General features: G+C 46.7%; 1 protein-coding gene across 1 annotated transcript in view; it reads right to left on the reverse strand.

Moving 5' to 3' along the window:
* Positions 1–25,760, reverse strand: part of LOC119973445 (reelin-like) — a 415,628-nt gene that overhangs the window by 178,432 nt on the left and 211,436 nt on the right. Inside the window, 5 exon segments of the mRNA XM_038811578.1 lie at positions 10,626–10,787; positions 16,143–16,376; positions 21,463–21,529; positions 22,423–22,532; positions 24,173–24,301. Coding sequence (XP_038667506.1) covers positions 10,626–10,787; positions 16,143–16,376; positions 21,463–21,529; positions 22,423–22,532; positions 24,173–24,301 — 702 coding nt within the window.

Here is a 25,760-nt window from a genome sequence, read left to right on the forward strand (position 1 = left end):
ACAATTGCATCTTTGGAGCTCTCCTCCAAGGTGGTCTCCTCGGGGCCGGCGGCGTCGGTTGCTGGACCTGCGGGAGAATGGACATGTGGTCAGTGGGAGGGATGGGTCAGTCAGTAAAGCAATAACAACTCACGTTTGACAGGCCCTCTAGGTGGATCCTGGTGGTTCCTCACCTCTGCGACGTCCAGCAGCCTCCGCATGGCTGACTGATCTGTCCTCAGCCACACCGGCACCTCCAGGGCCCACTCCTCGAAGGTGGTGAGAATTCTTATGTCTGGCACCCAACCGCTAGTCTGAGCCCTCCCGCCGATTATGGGTGAGCTTTTCCTGAGGGTCACAGAGAGAGAGCATCATTAGCTGCTCCTGTGGTTCACAGCTATCGGGGGGGGGGGGGGGGGGGGGGGGGGGGTGGACGGAAGGTTGGGTGGAGGGCGGATTGAAGGGGGAGGTAGGTAGAGGGAGGATTGGGGGAGGGAGGGTTGAAGGGGAGGGGGGTGGAGGGAAGGTTGGGGGGAGAGAGGGTTGAAGGGGGAGGGGGTGGAGGGAGGATTGAAGGGGGAGGTAAGTGGAGGGAGGATTGAAGGGGAAGAGGTGGAGGGAGGGTTGAAGGGGAGGGAGGGTTGAAGGGGAGGGAGGGTTGAAGGGGGAGAGGGGTGGAGGGAGGGTTGAAAGGGAGGGGGTGGAGGGAGGGTTGAAAGGGAGGGGGTGGAGGGAGGGTTGGGTGGAGGGAGGATTGAAGGGGAGGGGGTGGAGGGAGGGTTGAAGGGGAGAGGGTGGAGGGAGGGTTGGGTGGAGGGAGGATTGAAGGGGAGGGGGTGGAGGGAGGGTTGAAGGGGAGGGGGTGGAGGGAGGGTTGGGTGGAGGGAGGATTGAAGGGGAGGGGAGGGAGGATTGAAGGGGGGGAGGGAGGATTGAAGGGGGAGGAGGGAGGATTGAAGGGGGGGGGAGGGAGGATTGAAGGGGGGAGGGAGGATTGAAGGGGGGGGGGGAGGATTGAAGGGGGGGGAGGATTGAAGGGGGGGGAGGGAGGATTGAAGGGGGGGGGAGGATTGAAGGGGGGGGAGGGAGGGTTGAAGGGGGGGGAGGGAAGATTGAAGGGGGGGAGGGAGGATTGAAGGGGGGGAGGGAGGATTGAAGGGGGGGAGGGAGGATTGAAGGGGGGAGGAGGGAGGATTGAAGGGGGGGGAGGGAGGATTGAAGGGGGGGGAGGGAGGATTGAAGGGGGGGGAGGGAGGATTGAAGGGGGGGAGGGAGGATTGAAGGGGGGGAAGGGAGGATTGAAGGGGGGGAGGGAGGATTGAAGGAGAGTGGGTTGAAGGGAGGATTGAAGGGGGTGAAGGGAGGGGTGAAGGGGAGGGAGGGTTGAAGGGGAGGGGGTGGAGGGAGGGTTGAAGGGGAGGGGGTGGAGGGAGGGTTGAAGGGGAGGGGGTGGAGGGAGGGTTGAAGGGGAGAGGGTGGAGGGAGGGTTGGTGGAGGGAGGATTGAAGGGGAGGGGTGGAGGGAGGGTTGGGTGGAGGGTGGATTGAAGGGGTTGGTGGAGGGAGTGCTGAAGGGGAAGGGGGGTGGAGGGAGGGTTGAAGGGGAGGGGGTTGGAGGGAGGATTGAAGGGGGTGAAGGGAGGATTGAAGGGGGTGAGGGAGGGTTGAAGGGGAGGGAGGGTTGAAGGTGGAGGGAGGGTTGAAGGGGGAGGGAGGGTTGAAGGGGGAGGGAGGGTTGAAGGGGAGGGAGGGTTGAAGGGGGAGGGAGGGTTGAAGGGGGAGGGAGGGTTGAAGGGGGAGGGAGGGTTGAAGGGGGAGGGGGTGGAGGGAGGGTTGAAGGGGGAGGGGGTGGAGGGAGGGTTGAAGGGGAGAGGGTGGAGGGAGGGTTGGGTGGAGGGAGGATTGAAGGGGAGGGGTTGGAGAGAGGGTTGGGGGTAGAGAGGGTTGGGGGTAGGGAGGATTGAAGGGGTTGGTGGAGGGAGTGCTGAAGGGGGAGGGGGTGGAGGGATGGTTGGGTGGAGGGAGGATTGAAGGGGAGGGGGTGGAGGGAGGTAGGTGGAGAGAGGATTGAAGGGGGATGAGGGTGGAAGTAGGATTAAGGGTCGCCTGGGAGATGCTCCCTTGGGGGATGGGGGTTGGGGGGGGGGGGGAAACGTTGGTGTCTACTCACTCGTGCTGCCTGGTGTTGACCTTCTTCCAACACTGGAGGCCAGTCATCCTGGTCACACTACCTGAGCTGACTGCTGCTGCCACCTCATCCCAGGCAGCACTGTGGGTCACCCTCCGGGACCCTCGGGGGGGGGGGGGGGGGGGGGGGGGGGGGGGAACAGGGCATCCTTCCTGGCCCCCACCGGGTCCAGGAGCCTCACCAGGATCAGCATCCCTGAATCCTGGGGCTGGTCTCCTCGCCGCCATTGTTGCGAGCTGGCTGGGGTTGGCTGAGCAAGTGCACCTTAAGTGCTGCTCAACCTTGTTAGCGGGGGGGGGGGGGGGCAGGCGGCGAGCGGTATCCCGCTCGCTATCACACTGAGAAATCTTTCCGGAGAATCACGACCAGCAAAACATTGACTGTAGAGAATTTGACTTTGGAATCTTAAGTGGAAATGAAATTGATGTTGCGCTATAAAATGTAAACTTTAAGACCCCTGCTCTATCTTTTGCTGCAAAAAGCCAGAAAAACAAAAACATTGTTGGTGAGATCTCGTTTCCCAATTTTTCCCGCCCCTCGCTGCTGATGTAACATTGTTCACAAATCTTCTGGAGTTAGCAGGAATTAGATAACTAGCGTGAGATTCCAGTGTGAACCTGCTGGATACTTCCAGATGGAGCAGCAGGCGACTGATACAGCTGTGGCTATTTAAAGGGCCACATTCATCTGAAGAAAGTTTTTATGTTAAGACCTGGTGAGCGATAGCAGAATTTATAAGTGTGGCTTTGGACACCCGGTGGTGTCAGTTTAAGATGAAGCTTTCTACCATGGTTGGGTTTGTACTCTATCAGGCTCCGCCCTGCCCCAGCGATAACACTGATGACGTCTTTTTTCAGAGGCTCAGGATTAGGCCTAAAAACCCAGCTGTGCAGCCGCAGAGCTACACGCTGGGTTTCAGTCAGAGCCTGACACTGAAATAATATGGGAAATTTCTGTCCGTATATTTATATATGTATCTCTCTCCAACTCAGTTTTAAGCCCCAGGGAATGGTGTTGACACCCCAAAATGCCACAATACTGACACTAGCGCACATCCCATTAATTATTCTATCAGGTTATGCTTTATGCTTCTAATTTCTAATTATTTGAAGGAAACGGCAATAATAAAATAAAATGACTTGAGAGACAATGTCAAATCTGATCACAAATTCATTAAGGTGACAAATAGTTCTTGAGGGGTTAATTGCAAATCAGCATTGAGGGATGAACTAAATGATAGCATCATGCTCCGAATGTGTTTTATTCAGCTGGCAGTGCTGTCACCAGGACAGGTGGCACACACCACTAAAATAGTGCACTTGGCAACATCCTTGGGCCTTGCACAGCTGGGGAACAGTTAGCAAACCTGGTACAGCTGCTGTTCTAGTCACAATTGGCACTGCGGACAAAGCTCAAACAGTGGAGATAGTTGGCAAAGGCAGGGATCAGGCCCAGCAGGCAGCTACTGCCTGCAAAGCTCCCTGTCTTGTTTGTCAACTTGAGCTTGTTCCAACTCGTCAATGACAAGTATGCATAATTAGAGATCAAAACTGGCCCAAGAAGATGGGAGTATGATCGGAAGCAGGACTTTTTGGAGTATTTTATAAGCTCAAGGTGAGTACTTCAGGCTTGTGCAATTCGGAAAATGTACAAGGATTACAAGCAGCTTAATACTGCCAGGGCCTTGAATTATTTGTAAACCTCAGTAAAATAAAATCTTATAATCTTGGCTGGAGTTTGTGACAAAAAAACATTTAGTTCCAGTGTAACCATGGTGACAAGTCAATTAATAATACTTGTTCGGAAAAAAAAATGCTGATTAATATCTGATAGGTATTGATTATTCTATGTTGAAAAATAAGTAATAGTTTGAAAAGATTTCTGCGCATTTTTACATTTGCTGGAACAGCTGGAGATTGCCAAAGGATTACATAGTTTTCCTGCCTCCCCCAGATCTCACATTGTCTCTCAGTCTGGCATTTCGTCCGCTAACCATGGAAAAACTGACACACCAAGAGTTCAGAGAGAAAAGAACAGCAAGACTTGTTTCATTGACGACACACAAATTGGTCAGGGCCTCCGGTTTATCTGAAGTGCACATTGATTACTTTGGTTTGAAGGTTGTGTTACAATGCTGATTAACCTGTCTGATAGGAACATTGATTATACATTAACAAAGTAAAATATTGCTTTGCGGATTCTTTCTGTAATTTGCGGCAACGTCTGAAGAGTGCCAAACAATTACATAATTCCACCCCCAATGACATATTTCACCTCAGTGTGACACTCTCCACCAGCCACAAGCTCAGTCAAGTGAGCCAGACTCAATTGGACTCAGCTTCCAGATGTCATGCTGTGTCAAATACTTCAATTTTATCATTTATCCAAGCTGTCCACTGAAACTTATAGCATTTATTATCATATTCATGGTAATTAACTTAATTAATACTAACTATGGACGGTTACCAGATGGAAACTACAGATGACCATTGCTGCCATTTGTAAAGGGCACCCTTACCATTGAAAGGTCACTGGCAAAGCTCTTCAAGAGCTGTTGTGTTTATGAACAGAATCACCTCTGGCACAATGCACCCACAGTGACATCTCTGTGAGGAAGCAAAAGGTTTAGAAAAAAGCATTTTTAAAATATTCCTCTTTACAAAAGTTGTTGCCAGTTGAAAGTTGCATGGTATACGTGCGCTCCCTACATCTCTGCTTGCGGATTTCTGCCCTGCAACTACCTCTCAAATCCTGTAATTTCAAAGTGATAAGCATTATCAGGATTATTTATGATCATTGTTAATTAGGCCAACGTGACTGAGGTCCCTCTAGTTTAACCGTTACAATTTGTTCGGCTGCCTCAAAATAAGTCTTGAGGTTATTTTCCTCAAGAAAATACTAAAAACATATTCAAACGTTGCTTTTGTTGATCTTCTTTCCTCATGGTACATAGTCTGAGCTAATGTCTAGTCCAACTGAATTCCAAGTATTTCTCGGAACATTGTTGAAATTACACTGTTTTATTTGTCGTGTCCAAATCCAAGGGTGTTTTGCACGTATTGATATTTATGTAGAATAAGTAATAGTCGTCAAGACATGAGAATAATAATTCCACCATTTGGGAAAATGCTAGAGACAATTGTGCAGAAATCTAAGCAAACGAATGTCTCTTTGTCAATCTTGGAGAAATGACACCACTACCACAAGACTGCAACTTGTGGGACCAGTAAAAATAACAGCAGTTAGATAACATGTATCCATTCAGGGATGTTGTAATCGCCATTGATTTCAATGGGACAGAGGTATTGAAATTGATTTACTGAATCAGCAAGGGTAATGGCAGAGCAGAACAAATGACCCAGAAACCTTTGACGTGCTGTAGGTAATGGTGTGAATTAGTTTCACCTCATCTGCCTGGAAAACCCCCAAACATTTCCTGCATTCCAATGACATACAACAAACATGGAGTCTTATCAATTTCTGATCATCTCCAGTCCTCCAATCTTTTTCTGGCTCCATATGTCTTATCATGATTCTGTTATTGCCATCTTCCGTTTCTTAACTTGTCCCATTGCTGCTCTTTCACGATTGTCCCTTTTGACTTTTAATCTCTCCTTCCAGTCTGCCCAGACCTTTTTGTTCTTCCCCCTCAGCCTTTTCCCCTGCAGCATCTGTGACATTTCCCAGTTCTGATGAATGGTCATCAATCTGAAACGTTAACTCTCTCTCTCCATAGAGGTTGCTGGACCTGCTGATTATTTTCCAGCAGTTGCTGCTTATATTCCAATATATTGTCCACATGGCCAGATACATAATTCACACGTGATGAATGGCTTTAAGCAAATTTATCATGAGTTTCAAACTAAAACTTTCAAGATCTTGTTGCTGGAAGGTATTATTCAGTGAAGAAGTTCATGCCAACATGCAATTCAGGGTTCCTCTCAAAGGTAATTGCAGCCTTGCCTTCATCCCTCGACCTCCATTCACTTACAGTCGGAGGCAATCTGTGGATGAGGCTATCCTACCCAGAAAGCTGGCAAAGTTCATATGGTATGAATAACACAGCTATTTGTGTGTTAATAATACCAATAATGCTGGTAAGATCCTAGGCTGATGGCATCCGGAGGTTGGCAGCATTGTGAATTCCAGGCCTGCCGTTGGAGTGCACTTGATCATACAATAATTGACGCCAATTAATGGCAAGGGTGAGTGATAGGCCTTAATCCCACCCAATGAATGCTGGAGAGTGAGAAGTACAAACACTGAGGTATCAGGCCATGAGCCAGAACAAGGTTGGGGCCAATACTTCAAAGAGCCCCCGCAACAGTAGTGTCAGGAGACCCAGATGAGCAATCTTGTGGATTTGTTCCACAAACAGAAGATTTGTGTAGTTTCCAATCCTACAGGGTAAGCGCATTTAAATTTTAATTAATCTTTGTAAACCTGTCACTCTTCATAGGTGTCATAATGTTTAAACACCAGCAAGTCTCCTATACTATGGACATTGAGGAGTTGAACATTTATTACATGTTCTTATACATACATGTCAGCATCATCGGCGTGAAGGGAGAGGCTGACTAGAAGATGCCAGCCTCTAGATTCAGTGAGGACTCAGTCAGAGTGCTCCTGCGTACAGTTTCGGACCGAGGTGAGCAGCTCATGCCAACTCCTGGCAAGAGGAGGAAACCCAGCCAGTTACGAGCTGCTTGGGAGGAGGTGGTCAACAGGGTGGGGCGTTGTGAGAAGGACTTGGTCCCAGTGCCAGATAAGGCTCAATGAGGTCAGTCAGGGTGAGTAACCTTGGTCCACTGTGTTACAGGTCTCACCAGCAAATACAGGAGGTAACTGAGTCGTGCTGCTCCTCAAAGCCAGCATAATTCCACAAGGACATGGCTGTCCTAGACCACACCATTGTGCATTTCCAGCAATGGTCTAGTTGTAGGGTGGCTGGCTTGCAGGGTGATGTAATGATGCATGAGCATAGATTCCATGCTGACATGCACTGAACTAAAAGGATTGGAAATATACCATATGATCATTTGAAATTTTCCATGTCAAATCATTCCAGGAGAAGTGAGCCCACAATGCCCACGAGAGAGTTGGCACAGATGGGAGTTTTCCGAATATTGAAGTCTTGACTCCTTTTGAAGAGGAAATGCTGCCATTGATGGAGTCTGACAGTAGTATAGACAGCGGTGAGGTTGGAGGATGGCCAGAGTCTAGTGAGGTGGCAAAAGGTTCAGGCTGATTGAAAAGGGGAGATGGCTAGTGGAGGTTTACTGGAGGTTAGACATTATCCAATGTGGCTGGGGAATATAGTTCACACCTTATAGTCTAGACAAGCTTCATCGGCTGAAGCTTCACTTCATTGTCCAAGGGTACACTGTGCCTGCAGAATCTAATCACTCATGTTGGACAGTGAACCGGTTTGTATGCAACGTGTGATAGGACTGATGTGACAAAGTATTTGATCCCAGATTACTCTGTTACAAGAAAAGCCTCTACAGCAGGAGCTCTGCCAGAACCTCCCTTCGATGATAAGAAGGAATCCTTCGAAGATAAGGACATAGGAATTAGGAGCAGAAGTAGGCAATTCAGCCCTTCAAGCCTGCTCCGCTATTCAATCAGATCAAGTCTGATCTCTCCCGGGTCTCAAATCTACCTCTCTTGATGCAGCATCACATCCTCTCACAGCACCCAGCACCATGGCACATCTGGCACATCAGCACGGAAGGTATTGTGGGAAAGGAGCCATGTACACATCAGTCCTCAAGGGTCAAAAAAAGCATATTGCAGACGCAATGGTTGGGATTTGATCTGACCTGTACACCATCGCCCTGGCTCTGTGCTTAGAGGCACAGAGCCAGGATGAGAGGGGGACTGGGAGCTAGGTCACACACCCAGCTGCTTGAAGCTCACTGATTCGTTGGAAAGACCAGCTGGTCTTAGGGGGAGGGGTGGGAAGCAGCTGCCTCCATCTGGAAAGTCCATTCATGGCATACTTGATGTACGCAGCATCTCCTCCGTCTAGCAGCCCTTATCAAACCTCTGGCACATGAAGGCATCTCTGCTGTCATGGCCAACCACCTGATCAAGGCCAGGGCCATCAACAGGAGCATTGCTGTGGTCTCTCAAATTTTCATGACCTTTGACTTTGGAGGATGGTCCCCTCGTCTGGCGAGCCCAGACTGTTCAGGGGGTCTCCTCTTTGGATGGTGATGCTATGACATGCATAGCAAACCATGACCATCAGGGACACGTGAGCAGAAGCACTGCAATACTCCTCTCGACCTGCCCAGGTATCAGAATCTCATCTTCAGGAGGCTGATGGAAAGCTTCGCTGTGCTCTTCATCATACCTCCTTTCTCCTTCAGATCTGGACACCGTCAGAGGCAGCATGAGCCATCTTTTCAGTGGCTAGTCCTTGTCACCTATTAGCCATCCTTCCAGGGAATCGTGCCAGTGAAAAGATTTGGGATCTGTGAGTCTTGAAAGGTGTAGGAGTTATGATGGCTGCCGGGTACCTGGTGCACATCTGCATGATTTGCCAATTATAGTTGCACATCAGCTGGATGTAGAGCGAGTGGCAGCCCTTTCCACTGATGGTCCAGTCTTTATGACAACTGGAGTCAATCTGTGGCTCCCTGTACCCTGGGAAAACCTGCAATTCCTACAAATCCTTGGGCTCTACCCATTTGACTCATGGCATCTTGTGTGACGGAGATGTAATTTTCAGTGTTTCGGAACATTGCATCCGTGAAGAGCTTTATACGGTGGAATGCAGTAGGTTGTCTGATGCCACTAAGGACTCCATGAGCTGCCCGGAATGAGCTGCAAAGAGGTTCAGCGTGACAGTGACCTTCGATACAACAGGCATCGAGTGGCTCCCTATGCAGTTGGATAAGATCTCGCCTGTGAGCATCTCACAGAGTGTTGTTACCGTGGTTCTTGACATCCCGAGTCTTCTCCTGAATTGAGTCTCGATCAGTTGAAGGTAGCTAAATCTTTGCCTCCAGACTTTAGAGGCTGCAGAAGGTTGTCTGTGCCACCGCTTTAGCTCCTCTCTCGGGGTCTGGTGCAGCTTAACCCCTTCATGCAACACCACAGCATCCTGAGCCTCCCTGTGTTCCCGTCTTCCTCTCTCCCTCAACCACCAGTGTGGAGGACAGAAGGTTAAGGAGGAGGCTGTGTCTCAGAGACTTTATAACCCTGGGAAATGGCTAAGAAAAAAATATCAAGCACTTAGATGAGCACTGTGAATGAGGGCAAAGTCCTCCTACTTAAATAACCTCCAAATGGATAATCTGCTCATTCACATGAGCACTCCCGAGTGCTAACTACAAAGCTCAAACTCTGGTCTCAGCTGCAGTTCATAAACTCATCCATTAACAAACAGATTCCCCACATGGCGTGATTCACAACCTGAAGGTGTATTATTGCTTTCAGAGCATATTATTACTATCAGTTGGGTTGTTAACAACTTTAATGACTTTCCAAACTGGCATTTAAATAACATAGGCTGGTTTTTGTCTTTTAGCTCCGCATAATATATTATCGCAAAGCAACCTGATGATGTCAGAACCCTGCACCCCTACGTAATCGCGCCCCATATTTTGTTCGACGCTGTGGATTGGGAACGCATCATCTAGGCCCCTGATTCTGTCTGAAATTGACAAACTTGCTCCCTGGGAAAGTGGAATTTGAGATGTCAACTAATGGACGATTCCAGAGTTTGGGAATACGAAAGCAATTTGAAAATTTCTCTTTTGTCATCTTTTTTAAAAATTCAAACTACATGAGAATTACAGGTAAAATCCCACGCAAAACAACAAATTAAGAGTAGAAAGCAGGCAGCAGGGTAGCATGGTGGTTAGCATAAATGCTTCACAGATCCAGGGTCCCAGGTTCGATTCCCGGCTGGGTCACTGTCTGTGTGGAGTCTGCACGTCCTCCCCCTGTGTGCGTGGGTTTCCTCCGGGTGCTCCGGTTTCCTCCCACAGTCCAAAGATGTGCGGGTTAGGTGGATTGGCCATGCTAAATTGCCCGTAGTGTCCTAATAAAAGTAAGGTTAAGGGGGGGGGTTGTTGGGTTACGGGTATAGGGTGGATATGTGGGTTTGAGTAGGGTGATCATGGCTCGGCACAACATTGAGGGCCGAAGGGCCTGTTCTGTGCTGTACTGTTCTATGTTCTAAATAACACTAAGCGCTGGAATACCTTTTAATTAAAACAAAAATCATTCTTAGGATGTTGGCATCAGCATTTTGCCCATGCATTGAGAAGGTAGGGGTGAGCTACCTTCTTGAACCTTTGCAATTCATGTGGTATAGGTACACCCACAGTGCTCTTTTTCTGTAGAAGTTCAATACAACTGGGTGGCTTGCTAGGGCAGTTAAAAGTCAATGAAGAGTTAATTCATTAGTATTAACACAAGTCTGCAGTGACGTTTTTATTCTTTACCGTGGTTCATGGTAATTCTGGTAAGAGTAGTGTTGCAGCAAGTTCCACGTGATCCCATTGTCAGAAGAATGATGCAGCAGAATCCCTTCTCCCGGCTGGTCTGCGGGCTTGCATGTGCTGAGTACATACTTGCTGCCCAAGCGAAGAGTAAACTGGAGGAACCTGGGGAATAAAAAGAGCGTGAGGCAGGACATTTACCCATCCTTAAAAAGCTTGCACTAAGACGTGGCTACACGAATAGCAGATAAGTGCTATTAAAAGTGAAATTGTCCAGAAAGTCTAACGTTTCTGAATCTTAGATTTTCGTGGTTGTAGAACCATCCTCACCATGGATTCCAACCCCTCCCCAGCCATTTCCTCAGGTTGAACCTGACAGTTCACAACCTCAGTATGTCAGGGCTGAAGTTACATTCAGAGCGACCATGATCTTATTGCGTTTGCAAATTAAAGTGCTAGGGTTTAGGGTACAACTTGGTGGTACAGAAATTTTTGAACCTATCTGATTCTCGCCTGAGCATCTCCAGAAATGGCACCTCTGCTTTCCACACTTACCCCTGGACTCCCCAAGTGTTGATCTTTGCCCAGCTCTCCCTTTTCACTCCCTTTTAACACTATCATTACCTCTGCATTGTCAATCTATTTTTCTAACATCCAGTCTTGGGTGCGCTGAGATTTCCTCCAGTTAAACATTGGGAAGACCATAGCCATCAGCTTTGGCTGACTGCATCCTCACAATGGATTCCAAACCACCCTATGAGGAGAGATTGAACAGTTTGGGTTTATACTCACGGAGCTTGAAAAATGAAAGGGGATTTGATCGAGCTATATAAAATACTAAGAGGCAGGGCAGCACTGTGGTGCAGTGGTTAGCACGGCGCCGAGGTCCCAGGTTCGACCCTGGCTCTGGGTCGCTGTCCGTGGGTAGTTTGCACATTCTCCCCGTGTTTGTGTGGGTTTCGCCCCGACAACTGAATTGCCTACTTCTGCTCCGAATTCCTATGTTCTTATGTTCCATCCCAGCCATTTCCTCAGCCTAAACCCGACTGTTCACAAACTCAGTAATATTCTGCAATATGCCATATCTGTGACATTTATTCTTTCATGTGTGCTCCCTTAACTTTAACTGTTTATTTTTCTAGACTGCACAGTGTGAATATCTCTAGTCTATTTTCATAGGCCATCCTCTTTTCATTTGGATCAGATTTATTGTTCTTCATTGTACCCTGTCTATTATATTCATATGATATGATGATTAGGCTTGAACACAATATTCTGAGTATGTTACGATTAGTGCATTACAAGAGCTGAGTATAACTTGTCCAGATACTTTTCTGTGCTGGTTATATGGGATGGGAGAAATAAGGATAAAACCGACAACTAAAAAGTGAAAGAGCTTCTGATAGGTAGGAAAGGCAACCTGCAACCACTGTTATATTCGGTTTGACTTGAATATCTGGTCAGGCTAGAGTTAAAATTTTGATTGAGGCCTGTCAGTGTTCCTTGAATGTCTTTGCCTCTAGAAGGATAAGAAATTGATAGGTAAGTCACCTGTGGTTTTGGTTGCCCACTCAACTGGTTTCAGTTAGCCAGATATTCCCCTCCCCCCCCCCTCCCCCTTTATGTACATGTTGAAAATCTCCCATAGATTCAAACAAGCCTGGACCCTTTGCTGCCTTTGGACTGTAATCTGATCAGTTGGGCTCAGATAATGGCAGACAAAAGCCAATTATAGAATTATCACCAATCATTAATGCTGCCACTTCTTGTCGGTTGATTTGCCCCTTTGATGTGCACCGAGTGCTTGACCAACCTGTTTCAGCATCCTGTTGGTAGGTAATTGTATTTCTTCCAACCGTTCAAGCTGTGCTTTATGAAGATGCACAGGATATTGACCCCTCGATTGAGTTACTACTGTAATAATCTAATTGTCAACAGATCAATGTCAATGGCTATGTTAATCAAGAACTCTCTCTTCTGTCAGAAACCGAAACTCAATCATACATTAATTGAATTCTGCCTGTCAGATCAACATGAGTAACCTGTACCTTTCAGAAAGAGCTAACAGAAATTGGCATTAACCCCATATATGCTGTACCCATCAACCGCAAATCCAAAATAATTTTAACAAATGCAAACATTGCTTCATTTTTCTCACAGCCCTTTAAACATCTATCTTGGTGTGACTGTATCACCTTTTCAGTGAAAAGTAATTTTACAGCATTCAGAAACCAGCTGATGAATAAGGGCTAAACTGCACTCATTACCACGGATCAATAGCTCTCCAGGCGTTAAATTTGATGCCAAACACCAGTTCCCAGACTATAGCTCACTGAAACCTTCCATCAGTCCAGATCTTGGGATAATTCTGAACAAATCAGAGCAGAGTGCTGCACAAATGACTGTTAAAACCTTGTGCATAAAAGGCCCAGAAGTATAAAAATTCCTGAAAAGCCTTTAAAACTAAGGAAGAAGCCTATCTTAACTTAGCCTTCTAGTCAGAAAAAGCAATTGTTCACTGACAATATTTCAGAGGGTGGTTATTCCTTTTGTAGCATTTTTTAACCGGATGGTACAGTGGTTAGCACTGTTGCTTCACAGTGCCAGGGACCCGGGTGTGATTTGTGGCTTGGGTCACTGTCTGTGCGGAGTCTGCATGTTCTCCCTGTGTCTGCGTGGGTTTCCTCCGGGTGCTCCGGTTTCCTCCCACAAGTCCCGAAAGACATGCTTGTTAGGTGAATTGGATATTCTGAATTCTCCCTCTGTGTACCCGAACAGGCGCTGGAATGTGGCGACTAGGGGTTTTTCACAGTAACTTCATTGCAGTGTTAATGTAAATCTACTTGTGAGAATAATAAAGATTACTATTATTATGAAAACTTGAAGAGTCATCACAATAATGGGGAATGACCTTTAGAATCTGCCATATTTTCCCTACAAATTTCTCCTACAATTTCTCTGATTACATGTAACCTTAACAGCTTGACCCTGAGTTTTGACGATACACAGGAGCGGCAGAGATACAGGAAACATAAGACCTGAAGTGAGCATTATGCCATCAGTATGTGAATCGTCAAGGAAAGTTTCATCCATTGATGGACGGGCAGAGGTTGGTGATTTAGACGATAACGGAGCTCTTTCACACTGCATGTGCCAGCGCTCTCTTGACTGATCTTCGAGGCCTCGTCCTTTTCTTCCTGTGTTTTTCCCGGAGTCATTCAGGAGTCATTATAACATGCACAGCACAGTAAACCTACTTTTTGGCTCCTAATAGCCGAGGAATGTTGTACCCATCAATAGCAAATCCTAAATAATCTTGACAAATGTAAACACAATTCATTTTAGTCACAGCTCTTTAAACATCCAATCTCTTGGCAATGATAAAGCGAAAGATTGTGCCACCGTTTCAATGCAAAGTAAATTTGCAGCATTCAGAATCCGGGCGGTAAGAAAGGGCTAAACTGCACTTGTTACTACTGATGGGTAATCCCCCTGTATGAAGCTTGACACCAAACAGCGGTTTGAAGATTGCGAGGATGATATTAACCCAGCTGTATCATCTCTGATGCTCCTTTTGGCTGAAATCGCTTAGCATTTCTGAGACTTTGGAAATAACCATGCATTGGCTCCTCCCTGATTCATCACACAGTCTCGCAGCAGATTTACTCCAGTCATGTACCACATCTTGTGGCAGAAAGATCAATAGAAGCCACATCATCACAAATAACACAATGTCGTTAGGCCAATTCATCTCGGATATGAGGATGCCCTGCTTTAATTCACTGTGTTCATCGAAAGAAATGTCACTGTGTTCTCCATCAGTGTGTCACTCTAGGCTGCAAGTAATTGGTTGCTGCCAAATCATTTCTTTCTTGGATGATTCTGCCACCCTTCTGCTGTAATTCATAGCTTATAACAGATAGCACTTTGCGGTAGGGCTATTAAACGTGTAGCCATAGAGACACATATTGACTGTGAGCCCTATAACTCAACCTTCAAGGCTGAACCATTCAGATCTATTTGTACCAAAATATTCTCCCAGAGAGTGAGTTTGGGGAACTGATAATGGAAAACAAGGAAAAGGCAGAGACAGCAAACTGGTATTTTGCATCTGTTGTTGTTGTAAAAGATTTAGAAAACGACCGAAAGATACTTGAAAATTAAGAGGTGAATGGGGGGGGGAATCCCGCCCCCACCGTCCTCCCAATCCTCGCGCCCCCCCCAAAAACCGGCCCGGCGCGAGTCGCGCCTCCCGCCTCGGAGAATGGCGGGGTCCGGCGCGACTCAATGGGTCCCGGGGCTGTCCGGATTCTCCAGCCCACGATGGGCCGAAGTCCCGCCCGTTCTATGCCGGTCCCGCCGGTGTAAATTAGAGTTGGTCGCTTACCGGCGGGACCTGGCTGCGCGGGCGGGCTCCGGGGTTCTTGGGGTGTCGCGGGGGGATCTGGCCCCAGGAGGTGCCCCCACGGTGGCCTGGTCCGCGGTCAGGGCCCACCGATCCGCGGGCGGGCCTGTGCCTTGGGGGCACTCTGTTCCTTCAGCATCGGTCCTCCGCGATCGGCGATGTGGAAGTGTATCCCTCTGCGCATGCGCGGGGATGATGCCAGCACGCGCTGGCGCTCCCGCGCATGCGCTGACTCGCGCCGGTTGGCGTGGCACCAAGTCCCTTCCCCACCGGCTGGAGGGGTGCAAACCACTCCGGGGCGGGCCTAGCCCCTGAAGGTGCGAAGGATTCCGCACCTTTGGGGCAGCCCGAAGCCGGAGTGGTTCACGCCACTCCTCGGCACCGGGACCCCCAGCCCCGCCGGGTAGGGGAGAATCCCGCCCATTGGGTTTCAATTTAATAGCTGATTTAATAAGGTTGCTAGCAAGGGGATATTTCCACTTGTAGGAAAGACTAGAACATAGAGACACAGTTTAAGAATAAGAAAAAGTCTTCGATTTAAGATGAAAACACCAACAAAGGGTCGTTAGTGTTTGGAATTCTTACTTCCCAGAAAGTAGTAGAAGCTGGGCCCTTGAATTAATTCAAGCCCGGGTTAGACAGGTTTTTGATAGACAAAAGAGCCAAGAGTTATTGTGGGGGCAGAGTGCAGTTGAGACCACAGTCAAATCAGTCATGCTTTTATTGAATGGCAGAGCAAGCTTGATGGGCTGAATGGCCTACTCCTGCGTCTAAATCCTAAATTCCTTCGCACAATGCATGTGACGACAAAATGCGAGATTAGACTAAATCAGTTCTCTTGAGCCACTCTTTTCCAGGCTTAAAGCACGATGATAAAGATTGTGCGGTGTTTACCACTGTGTTCCAGTCTCTCGGCTGTTTCTCAATAAATGCGGATTGAACCCCAAAGCAATTCAATGACTGAGGAGACTGACCACTGAGAACAATTGATAAAGAAATCTACAGAGGGTGATATACACAATAATTCTCTCAGAGAATAGGCACACAATATCTGTATGAACTCTGGCAGCCATTTTGAATTCCTATCATTTATTAAATACTATCTTAATGTTTACCTGGCTAGAGTACTGTCAAGGAAAGAAGTAATGAGCTCTCGCCTTCCCTCTTTGTTAAATACCAGAGCCTTTCCACTTGAGAGGACACCACAACCAAAGCCAAGTTCTGCACCGCGGATTGAGTGGAAGTTGTGATAGGATGAGAGTCGGGAACTACTAAAGCTTTCTGAAATTATGGTAGGAAATGTTTGCGAAGCCATGTCACATCCAGGCCCCGAAAATCCTGGGTCACATCTGAAAGCAAATAAAAAAGCAGATAGATTCACATTGAAAAAAATAAACAGAAAACATAACTGGACATAAATCTTTTATATTATCATTTAATGGAACAGTTGAAGTCATTGGTGATCAAAGTATTGAATGTATTATAAAAATATTGGTTATATTTATCCATTAATATTGATAATATACCGACATCATAAGCATCATGCATTGGGCTGTGATTGACTCCTTGGAGTCCTAACTGAGGCAGCATGTTGGTACAGTGATTAGCACTGCTGCCTCACAGCGCCAGGGAGCTGGGTTTGATTTGACTGTCTGTGGAGTTTGCACATTCTCCCCGTGTCTGGGTTTGTTTCCTCCGGGTGCTCCGGTTTCCTCCCACAGTCCAAAGATATGCAGGTTAGGTGGATTGGCCACACTATATTGCCCCTAAGTGTCTAAAAGTTAGGTGGGGTTACAGGGATAGGGTAGGGGATTGGGCCTAGGTAGAGTGGTCTTTTGAAGGGTCAGTGTAGACTCAATGGGCCGAATACTTCTCATAGTCTTCTTTCTACAGGAATATGTATATTTACACTCAAGCCTATTTATTTCCCTCAGTGCTCTTCCATGCTAACTTATTCCAAATGTTATTGTCCTTTATGGATAGCTGTTATACCTAAATTCCCTATTCACGCCGAGATTTAAAAAAAATGTGATGGTTCAAGTTGAAACTTCCGCTGATGATTTTCCATTAATGGCCTAAATCGTCTGGTCTCTCCACCACAGGAATCGTCGCAGACGGGATGGAGAATGCAACGGTCAAGCAAACTGTCCAATGACCTCAGACAGGAATTTCCAATCCTGGAGTAGGTGGGAGCAGAATATCCCACCCATTAAACCGAAGGGTATTGTTGCTGGTAATTTGAAACTTATATTATTAGGAAGAATTTATTTAGATCAACCTTGTCGATACTTTTCATAATTTTGGAAACTTCTAATTAGTTCAGCACAAAACTTCCTCTTTTCCAATCTAAATAAGCCTAACTTTCTTAATCTTTGCTTATATTGTTCTGGGAATTTGGGCTTTTACTACATTCTTTCAGACATCATATATGGGGAATATGTTAGCTTGTGCATTGATAATATATTATTTGTAATATATAAAAATATTTCATTTAATTAACCAATATAAATGATAATTGTCTTGCTGATATGATTTGCAAAAAGCACACTCAAAGATCCTTTCTACAAAAAGCTGGTTGTGTTACACAAGAGGAATAGAGTCTGACTATTGCCTTGATATTATTTTGTTCCTCTTCTAATATAACATAGTGCTTGTTTTCACTGCTGTTGTACAATGTGCCGATGGAATCAGTAAATTTTGATTGTGACACTTAAAATCTTTTTTCCTTTGAGCTTCATCATATACCAGACAGGAGATGTTTAAAGGATCGGTTAGATGAGTTGTTTGGGGGTTTGTGCGCTCTCGCTGACCTCTTAACTTCAGTGATGGAACCATCAATTCAGCGAACACGTGTAGTTGGATCTGAACAGAGGCTTTAATACACTTACAATAGAGCCAGCCTATTCGTCGTTGAACTTCGGTGAACTGGAAGGCTAGCTCTAAGGCACTGATCTTTATACATCGGTCCCAGGGGGAGGAGTCCTGGGCGGAGCCAAGGGAGGAGCCCAGTACAAACTCTCGCGTACTCCCAGAGCGACTTCCCCCTGGTGGTCGGATAGTGCAACTGCACTTACAATGGGTAGATAACGAACATATATACATGGAGTGATATTGGCAACTATATATAGTGTGAATCATATTCACCACATTCAGCCCTACATGTTCCTGAAGAAGTCTCTCGATGGGTTCAATGCCTTCCCAAATAACCTTCCCCATTTTGTTCAAGTACTGCCACAAGTTGACAAGAATGTTTGACCTCTCCTGGGATGCTTTGAAAACATCACTAAAGCATTTCACCTGGTCCTCCTTGGAGTCTCCTATCACGACGAGTTCCAAGTAGAGCAGTTTCTTCGGGAGTCTGCTGTAAAACATGTGAACGATATGTCCAGCCCAGTGGAGCAGAGTGATTTTATTTTCAATTATTTCTTATGGGATACAGGTGTCCCTGGCTAAGCCAGCATTTATTGCCCATCCTAGGCTGCCCTTGAGAAAGTGGTGGTGAGCTGCCTTCTTGAACCGCTGCAGTCCATGAGGTGCAGGTACACCCACGGTGCTGTTAGGGAGGCAGTTCCAGGATTAGTGCCTCGAAGCTGGATATGTAGGCTTGGGAGAGGATGCTGCCATTGGACCAACTTTCTTGCCACTGGATTTGGAGGATCTTATGAAAGCACCATTGGTCATACTTCTCCAGAGCTTTGAGAAGCCTGCTGAAGGTTCCCCAAGACAGATGGGTGTGCCTTCTTCAATTTGGCAAACAGCTCAGATCCTGTGCTCAGGGACCCCTGTCTTTCATCATGATGTGGGAGGTCCTTTTAGTAAAATCAGAGGTTGATCCTCAAACAAGGCTTGGTGAATAGCCGCAATTGCAGGCCAGGATCCGTATTTCCAGATTCTGGCCTAATTCACAGGCTTTCTGTCCAAATTACAATGGGAATGTGTAAGTGGGACTATGCTCTTTATTTTGACCCCTTGTTCCCATGCCAATGATTTTACATTTAATGAAAGATAATTATTAAGATGTGAATGTCGCTGGCAAGGTCAACGTCTATTGCCCACCCCTCATTACTCTGAGAAGGTGGTGCTGGGTCTTTGCTCAGCCACTTCAGAGGTCATAGCACTAGAATCACATGTTGGCCAGACTAAATGATACATTTCCTTCCTGATAGGACATGAGTGAAGCAGTTGGGTTTTTAATGATATTATAACAGTTTCATGATCAATTACATTTTATTTCTGACCCAGTTTGCAATAAGATCTAAATCCTTTTCAATCGGATTGCAATATTCCTCATTAGTTTCGCTAAGTTTGGCATCTGGAAATTTGGGGATATTGCCTATGATATCTTACACTATTCATATATATCTCTATGTATAAGAGAAATACCTGGGGCACATCACTTGTAACCACCCTTCAGCTCGAAAGTTACATCTAGCTACGCTCTTGTTTAGACTTCCTATTACATGTGTGTTGATCAGATGCTGGCCGCTGTACATGATTTTTGAAAATCATTTTCGGCTAACCTGATCGTAATAACTTCAGAAAATCTTCAACATCAACTCACCTCTCCGAGTTGCATTAATTTTGTTTTTAGGATCTATGAGCAGTGAGTGAAATTAGGCGGTCATTCCTTAAGTTTGATTCATTTAATTGATCGCTATTATCAATACTCCATGATGTGGAGATGCCGGCGTTGGACTGGGGTGAGCACAGTAAGAAGTCTTACAACACCAGGTTAAAGTCCAACAGGTTTGTTTCAAACACGAGCTTTCGGAGCACGGCTCCTTCTTCAGGTGAATGGAAAGCCTTTCCATTCACCTGAAGAAGGAGCCGTGCTCCGAAAGCTCGTGTTTGAAACAAACCTGTTGGACTTTAACCTGGTGTTGTAAGACTTCTTACTGTGATCAATACTCCAGAGCTCAGGAGTATTTTTCGGAACCGTGGGAATGAGAAGCAAAATTTTCAAATTGTACCTGTTGCCATACAAAAATAAGGGCTGGAATGCTCCGGCCGTTGGGATGTTCCGTCGGATTCCCGACCGCTCAGACTACACGTCAGCCGCGCGGTCGGGAACTCGGCCCATCGGCGGCGAAGCACTGGGGAAGGGCCTGCCGATGCCATTCCAACGGTGTGCGGCACCCCGGTTGACCCCGGTTTTGAGGGGGCGGAGACTCGAAAACCCATGTCAAATCAGCGCCGCTCCCGATTTGGGCGTCAGAAAGGATTCTCTGCCTGATCGTCGATTATGATATCGGCTTCAGGCAACAGAGAATCTTCCCCCAACATCTCCACTGAAAATACCTCGGACAATTGTTTCATCAAACACTGTGGGCGAGATTCTCCGGAAATGCGGAGAATCGTAAAGGCTGCCGTGGGACAGGCCGTGACCCACAGCAGCCTTCACGCCCACTTCCGGGGCCGATTCTCCCCCCCGGGCGGGGCTAGGAGCACGGCTACGTGTGTCATGGCGGCGCGGCCTTGACGACGGTCGTCAAGGCCGCACGTCAAGCGTCACGCCGGTTGACGCGGCCGACACGCGCAGGTTGGACAACCCCAACCCGCGCATGCGCAGTTGCCATCTTTTCCCTCAGCCGCCCCACAAGACGTGGCGGCTTGATCTTGCGGGGCGGCGATGGAAAAGAGTGCAGGCCCGCGATCGGTGGGCACCGATCGCGGGCCTATGCCCCCCTTGGCACGGCCGTGGTACTGCTGTGCCAATCGGGCCCCCAGATGCCCCAAATGTGCATCTGGCACCCGTTTCACGACGGCAGCGAGCAGGTGTGTTTGCTGCTGTGTTGAAACGGGCGTGAAAGCCTGGCCGCTCGGCCCATCGGCCTCGGAGAATCGCCGCTCGCCGTAAAAAAACGGCGAGCTGCGATTCGTGGCGTGGGTCGGGCGTGGGGGGGAGAATAGCGGGAGGGCGTGAAAAATGCCGGAAGGCCCTCCCGCTATTCTCCCACCCGGCGTGGGGGGCGGAGAATCGGGCCCTGCATGAGTTCACAATTATGATGTCTTGATTAATTTGAGACAGAAAATTACATGGCCAGCGTGTAGCCACATACTCCTGCCTATGAGAAAAAGTAAAGCTCTGCCAGTTATTTCCACAGTTGCTTTACCAGTTAGCCTGACTGGGGGGGGGGGGGGGGGGGGGGGGGGGTTGTGACATTTTTCAAGATTAGGACTAAATTGGGTCCAACAAGACATAATCTACAGGAAGTTTATTTAAAGCTCACTGTGCTGTATTGCTAGACAGCTCCCAGTTAAATAAACAGTTCTGCTTTATTTTGCCTGCCACATGGGTGAGAGATTAGGGTTACTGAAGCAAGGTTAATTATCGAAGGAATTAGGTCCGTAAGAATGTTTTAATTTGTTGGTGATATCACAAAGTCGTGTTTAGACTTAGATGAAATAATAGAGAATAATGAGGTTTCCACTTACTTGCATCCATTGGTAGTACATCGACCTCGACCAGAACACAATTTGTAACACGCAGGGCCAATGTAGACTGCAGAAGGAATTAAACATCACAAAGATTAGACTATTGCAGTGTCAGTTTGGAATGTTAGTTTACAAGATTGGCACAGGGAATGAATGTTATGGTATTGGGTGAACATGGGACATTGAGAAAAAGGTTGCTCGACATAACTGAGATGAGATGACCTCTTTTGTCCTCACACTGACTTTTTAAAAAAAATTATGAACAGGAGAAATTTATTAATGGAAATATGAACAGTGATGCGGTTAATGCCAATTATATCTGCCACTATCCTTTGTCAATTAAGTTTTCACTCCTTTTTTTTTAAACCTCTGGTTTTCCCCAGTTACCATTCCCCCACTGAATGGAGTCAATTAATTTGTTTCAAAGGGAGCCTCAATTCTCTACTGTTTCTCACAGGTGACTACTGTTTGAATTTGGACTGTTATCATTGGGCTGGTGGTAGGTCATGTGCAGAGTTCAAAACCCGAGCCGAGCATTGTCCAAATCTAAAGTCTACACAGATGTACTTCAGGCAGGGGCAGCTGGAGCGCAGCCAGGATCGAGAACTAGGGCCAGTTGTTTCCCAGTTGAGACACACTGAGACTCTTGGACAATTTTACCCAGTGAGATACCATTTTCTTTATTTTTAAACCTTTGTTTAAATAAAGCATGATACAAATTTTAAAAAATAGCTCATGGTAAAAATTTGTTGGGACATAAAGCAGCATAAAAGTAGGACTGCAGAGTGTGCTGCCTATCTGAAATTTGTTATTGTCCGTAATGAAGTTTAAACAGTCAAGGAAATGCAAGTAAACCAAATGAGTATGCAAGAAAATAAATGGTTGAACACGACTTGGTTATTCGAAATCATGCTGACTTTTTGGTGTTGTTTTAGTTCTAAAAAACATGATGTTACTAACCGTTGTCAATTGCCCACATATTTCCTGCGACTGAGCCCATCTGGCTCCAGCGAAACCTGGTCCCAGTGGTAAGTGCAGCATATGGTAGAGGAATGGTTATACGACTCCACCTTCAATACAGGATAACATACAAGTTTTCAAATGACTACAGCTTCAGTTTTGGTACGTTTATCAGTTCAGTTAGTTCAGTCACTTGCAGGAGTATGGCAGAATGTGGCTCTCCCTATTTGACTGACCAGTCACTGCCCCAAGTGTCCTGCACTTGTGTAGTTTGCTGCTGGTGGGGTGCTAACGGGGGTGTGGGGGGAGTAAAGACAGGGGGGGGATTAGGCATTAAGCAGCCATACTTAGAAGGCTAAACTGATGGGCACCTTCATTGATGACACCATTATCTCCGCGGCATGGTGGGGCAGTGGTTAGCACTGCTGCCGCACGGCGCCGAGGTCCCAGCAGGTCACTGTCCATGTGGAGTTTGCACATTCTCCCCGTGTGTGCGTGGGTCTCACCCCCACAACCCAAAGATGTGCATGGTAGGTGGATCGGCCACGCTAAATTGCTCCTTAATTGGAAAAGGAAAGAATTGGGCACTTCAAATTTATTTTTAAAAATTGATGACCCCGTTATCAATTCAAATGGCTGCTTTTAGCATTTTAAAAATGTGTTACTTTATGCTAGCTCTAACAACACTAAATATGTGGCTTGTGATGTTACTAACCATCTATTGGTGATACGGCGATAACAACTAAAATGTGAATCGAGGTTCCTGAACATTAACTCCTCTCTTGAATGTATCTGTCCTTTCATTTCATTTTTTTTTCATTTCTGTCCTGTGGATGGTTTGGGTGTCTGACAGAAGCGATGTTGGACATGAAAATGTGCAGGGATCTGGTTTTGGAAACTCTGCTTAATTCTCTACCCTTCCTCTAGCTCTGTAAAACCAGCAGAAAGTCAGAGAAAAGTCCTGACCATCAAAATTAACCGTAGAAAGCCATTGTCATGCTTGGTGAGATCAGGCCTAAATAATTTCCAAATAAAAACTTAATACTGCCGAAGAAAAACTTCTGTGGGTCACATGATTGGTATTATTTTGCAGCAGTTTACTTCTCTTGTTTTGTAATTATTATTTCTAATTATTCTGCTTTCTTGCCTGATTGATTTTCAGTTGAGTGGCCAAGAGCCATCCCTCTCTCCACCCCATCCCACACGTCTGCATAAATACACAGGCAACACCAACTAGTGTGCTCTCCTGAATGGTTCAAATCCACAGTCTTTTTGTTTCCAGTACACTCGCACAGAAGAACATTAGGGAAACTGTCCATTCATTTTTAAAGACGGAAAGGTGGGGTTGCACAGCAACCCTGGAACCCTGGTCTGAAGGTGAGTCATATGGACACGAAATACATGCTCTGTTTCTCTCTCCACAGACGCTGCCAGACCTTTTTCTCCAGAATTTTCTATTTTTTTTTTCACATTTACAAATATTTTGCTTTAATAACCCTGAATTCTCTGCTGGAATTAAAGGGAATCGGGGCAACTCTCATGTGACTAAAAGGTACATCAACCCGCAAAAATATTTGTGCAGTCCCTTAAAAAAAAATTCATCTTTTTTAAAAGAGAGGGTTCAGATCCCATGTTGACTTTCTGTGATTAGTTTTAGGCTGTGAATCATTCTGCTCTGGAATGTCAACTTTTAAAAGTTACAATTTTAAACAAATCAAAGACAATAATGGATTGTTAGTTAGATCCTTACCCACTATAGTTTTCAGAAGAATAGACGGAGCTGTGGGGATGGTGCGGGCCTGTGCACAGATCAGGCAGACACTCCATGTGCAGTAGAGACCAGGATCGTCCATGGTTAGTCGAAAACTCCAAACTTATGCTGGGGTCACAGAAAGGTTAAAAAAAAAGTGATCATCACTTTCCTTCACAAAGAATAATCTAACACAACGAAATGGGGCTAAGGGGCAATTGGGGCTAATTCAGGCTGTAAAATCTGAGAGGTCTTATGAGGCTTCAGAGCAAAGCTGAGAGCGGGCACGAGTTCGGCAGAGGCCTTCTGAAAAATCCCAAAACTTTGGGAGGGAAGGGGAATTGATCCCAGAAGAGTCGAGTTACTTTTATGAACAAGTGGAATAGCCAAATACTTCTTTTTCAGATGATCCTACAGGGTTTAAAAGGGGGGCGGTTTAGTTCTGTTGTCTGGACAGCTGGTTCGTGATGCAGAGCGAAGCCAATAGCATGGGTTCAATTCCCATACCGGCTGAGGTTATTCATGAAGGCTCCGCCTTCTCAACTTTGCCCCTTGCCTGAGGTGTGGTGATCTTCAGGTGAAATCACCACCAGTCAGTTCTCCCCCTCAAAGGGGAATGCAGCCTCTGGTCATCTGGGACTATGGCAACTTTACTATAGGTTTTGAAGCAACGGCAGTGGATTGCTCTGCCATACAAAGGCACAATGGGGACAGTGATCCTTACATACACAGGCAGACTGCCATACAAATGCACAATGGGGACATTGACCCTTACATACATGGGCAGACCACCCCAGCCGTGCATGGGGTACCCGACCTGCCAGATAGTGCCCCCCTGGACACCCCCTCGTCACCCCAGGCCAACCCCACCAGTCCCCCTGCCCTCGCCGTAGACCCCCAGCCAGCAGCACGACTCCCACCCAACTGGTGGTGCTGGACGCAGTCCACAGGCCACGCTGGGTCCCCGACCGCTGAGACCACATGTGCCCCACGCGGTTGGGGACTCAGCCCATCGGAACGACGCATTGGGGGAAGGTCTTCAGGTAACGTTCTGAGGCCATCCCAACGGCGTGCAGCATGCTCCTTGATGATGTTGTTTTGGAGCGGGCGGAGCATCCGAAAACAGGCATCATTCCCGATTCGGTCAGAAAAAAGGAATCTCCACCTGATCGTCGATTACGAAATTGGCGTCGGCCAGCAGAGAATCCTTCCCAAATCTCCAGCTTCCGACTCAGGGAAATGGAGCTTCAGCCTCATGCTCCAAGTGTATTGTTAGACCTGTGCATTTATCAGCTCTAATTCTCAAGTTTGGACACGGTCACACTTTTCTGTTGTGTGTCCTGGATTTTCTGAACTAAAACATGTGTTCATCAGCTCACTGGAATTACATTTATTTGATCGGGGCAGCAAGTCACTGAAAGCACAAACTGAATACATTTTCAGTGCAGACAGATCCAGGGCTTTTCATTAATCCATAACCAAATACTTCAACTATCTAATCAGTGAATATTTAAAGTATTGGAAAGATGGTCCCCAATGACGAAGCACAGCATTAAAGATCCTTTATTACTATAGAAATTAAGAAGAA

The sequence above is a fragment of the Scyliorhinus canicula genome, chromosome 11 (genome assembly GCF_902713615.1).
Source record: "Scyliorhinus canicula chromosome 11, sScyCan1.1, whole genome shotgun sequence".
In the NCBI taxonomy this organism is placed as follows: domain Eukaryota; kingdom Metazoa; phylum Chordata; class Chondrichthyes; order Carcharhiniformes; family Scyliorhinidae; genus Scyliorhinus; species Scyliorhinus canicula.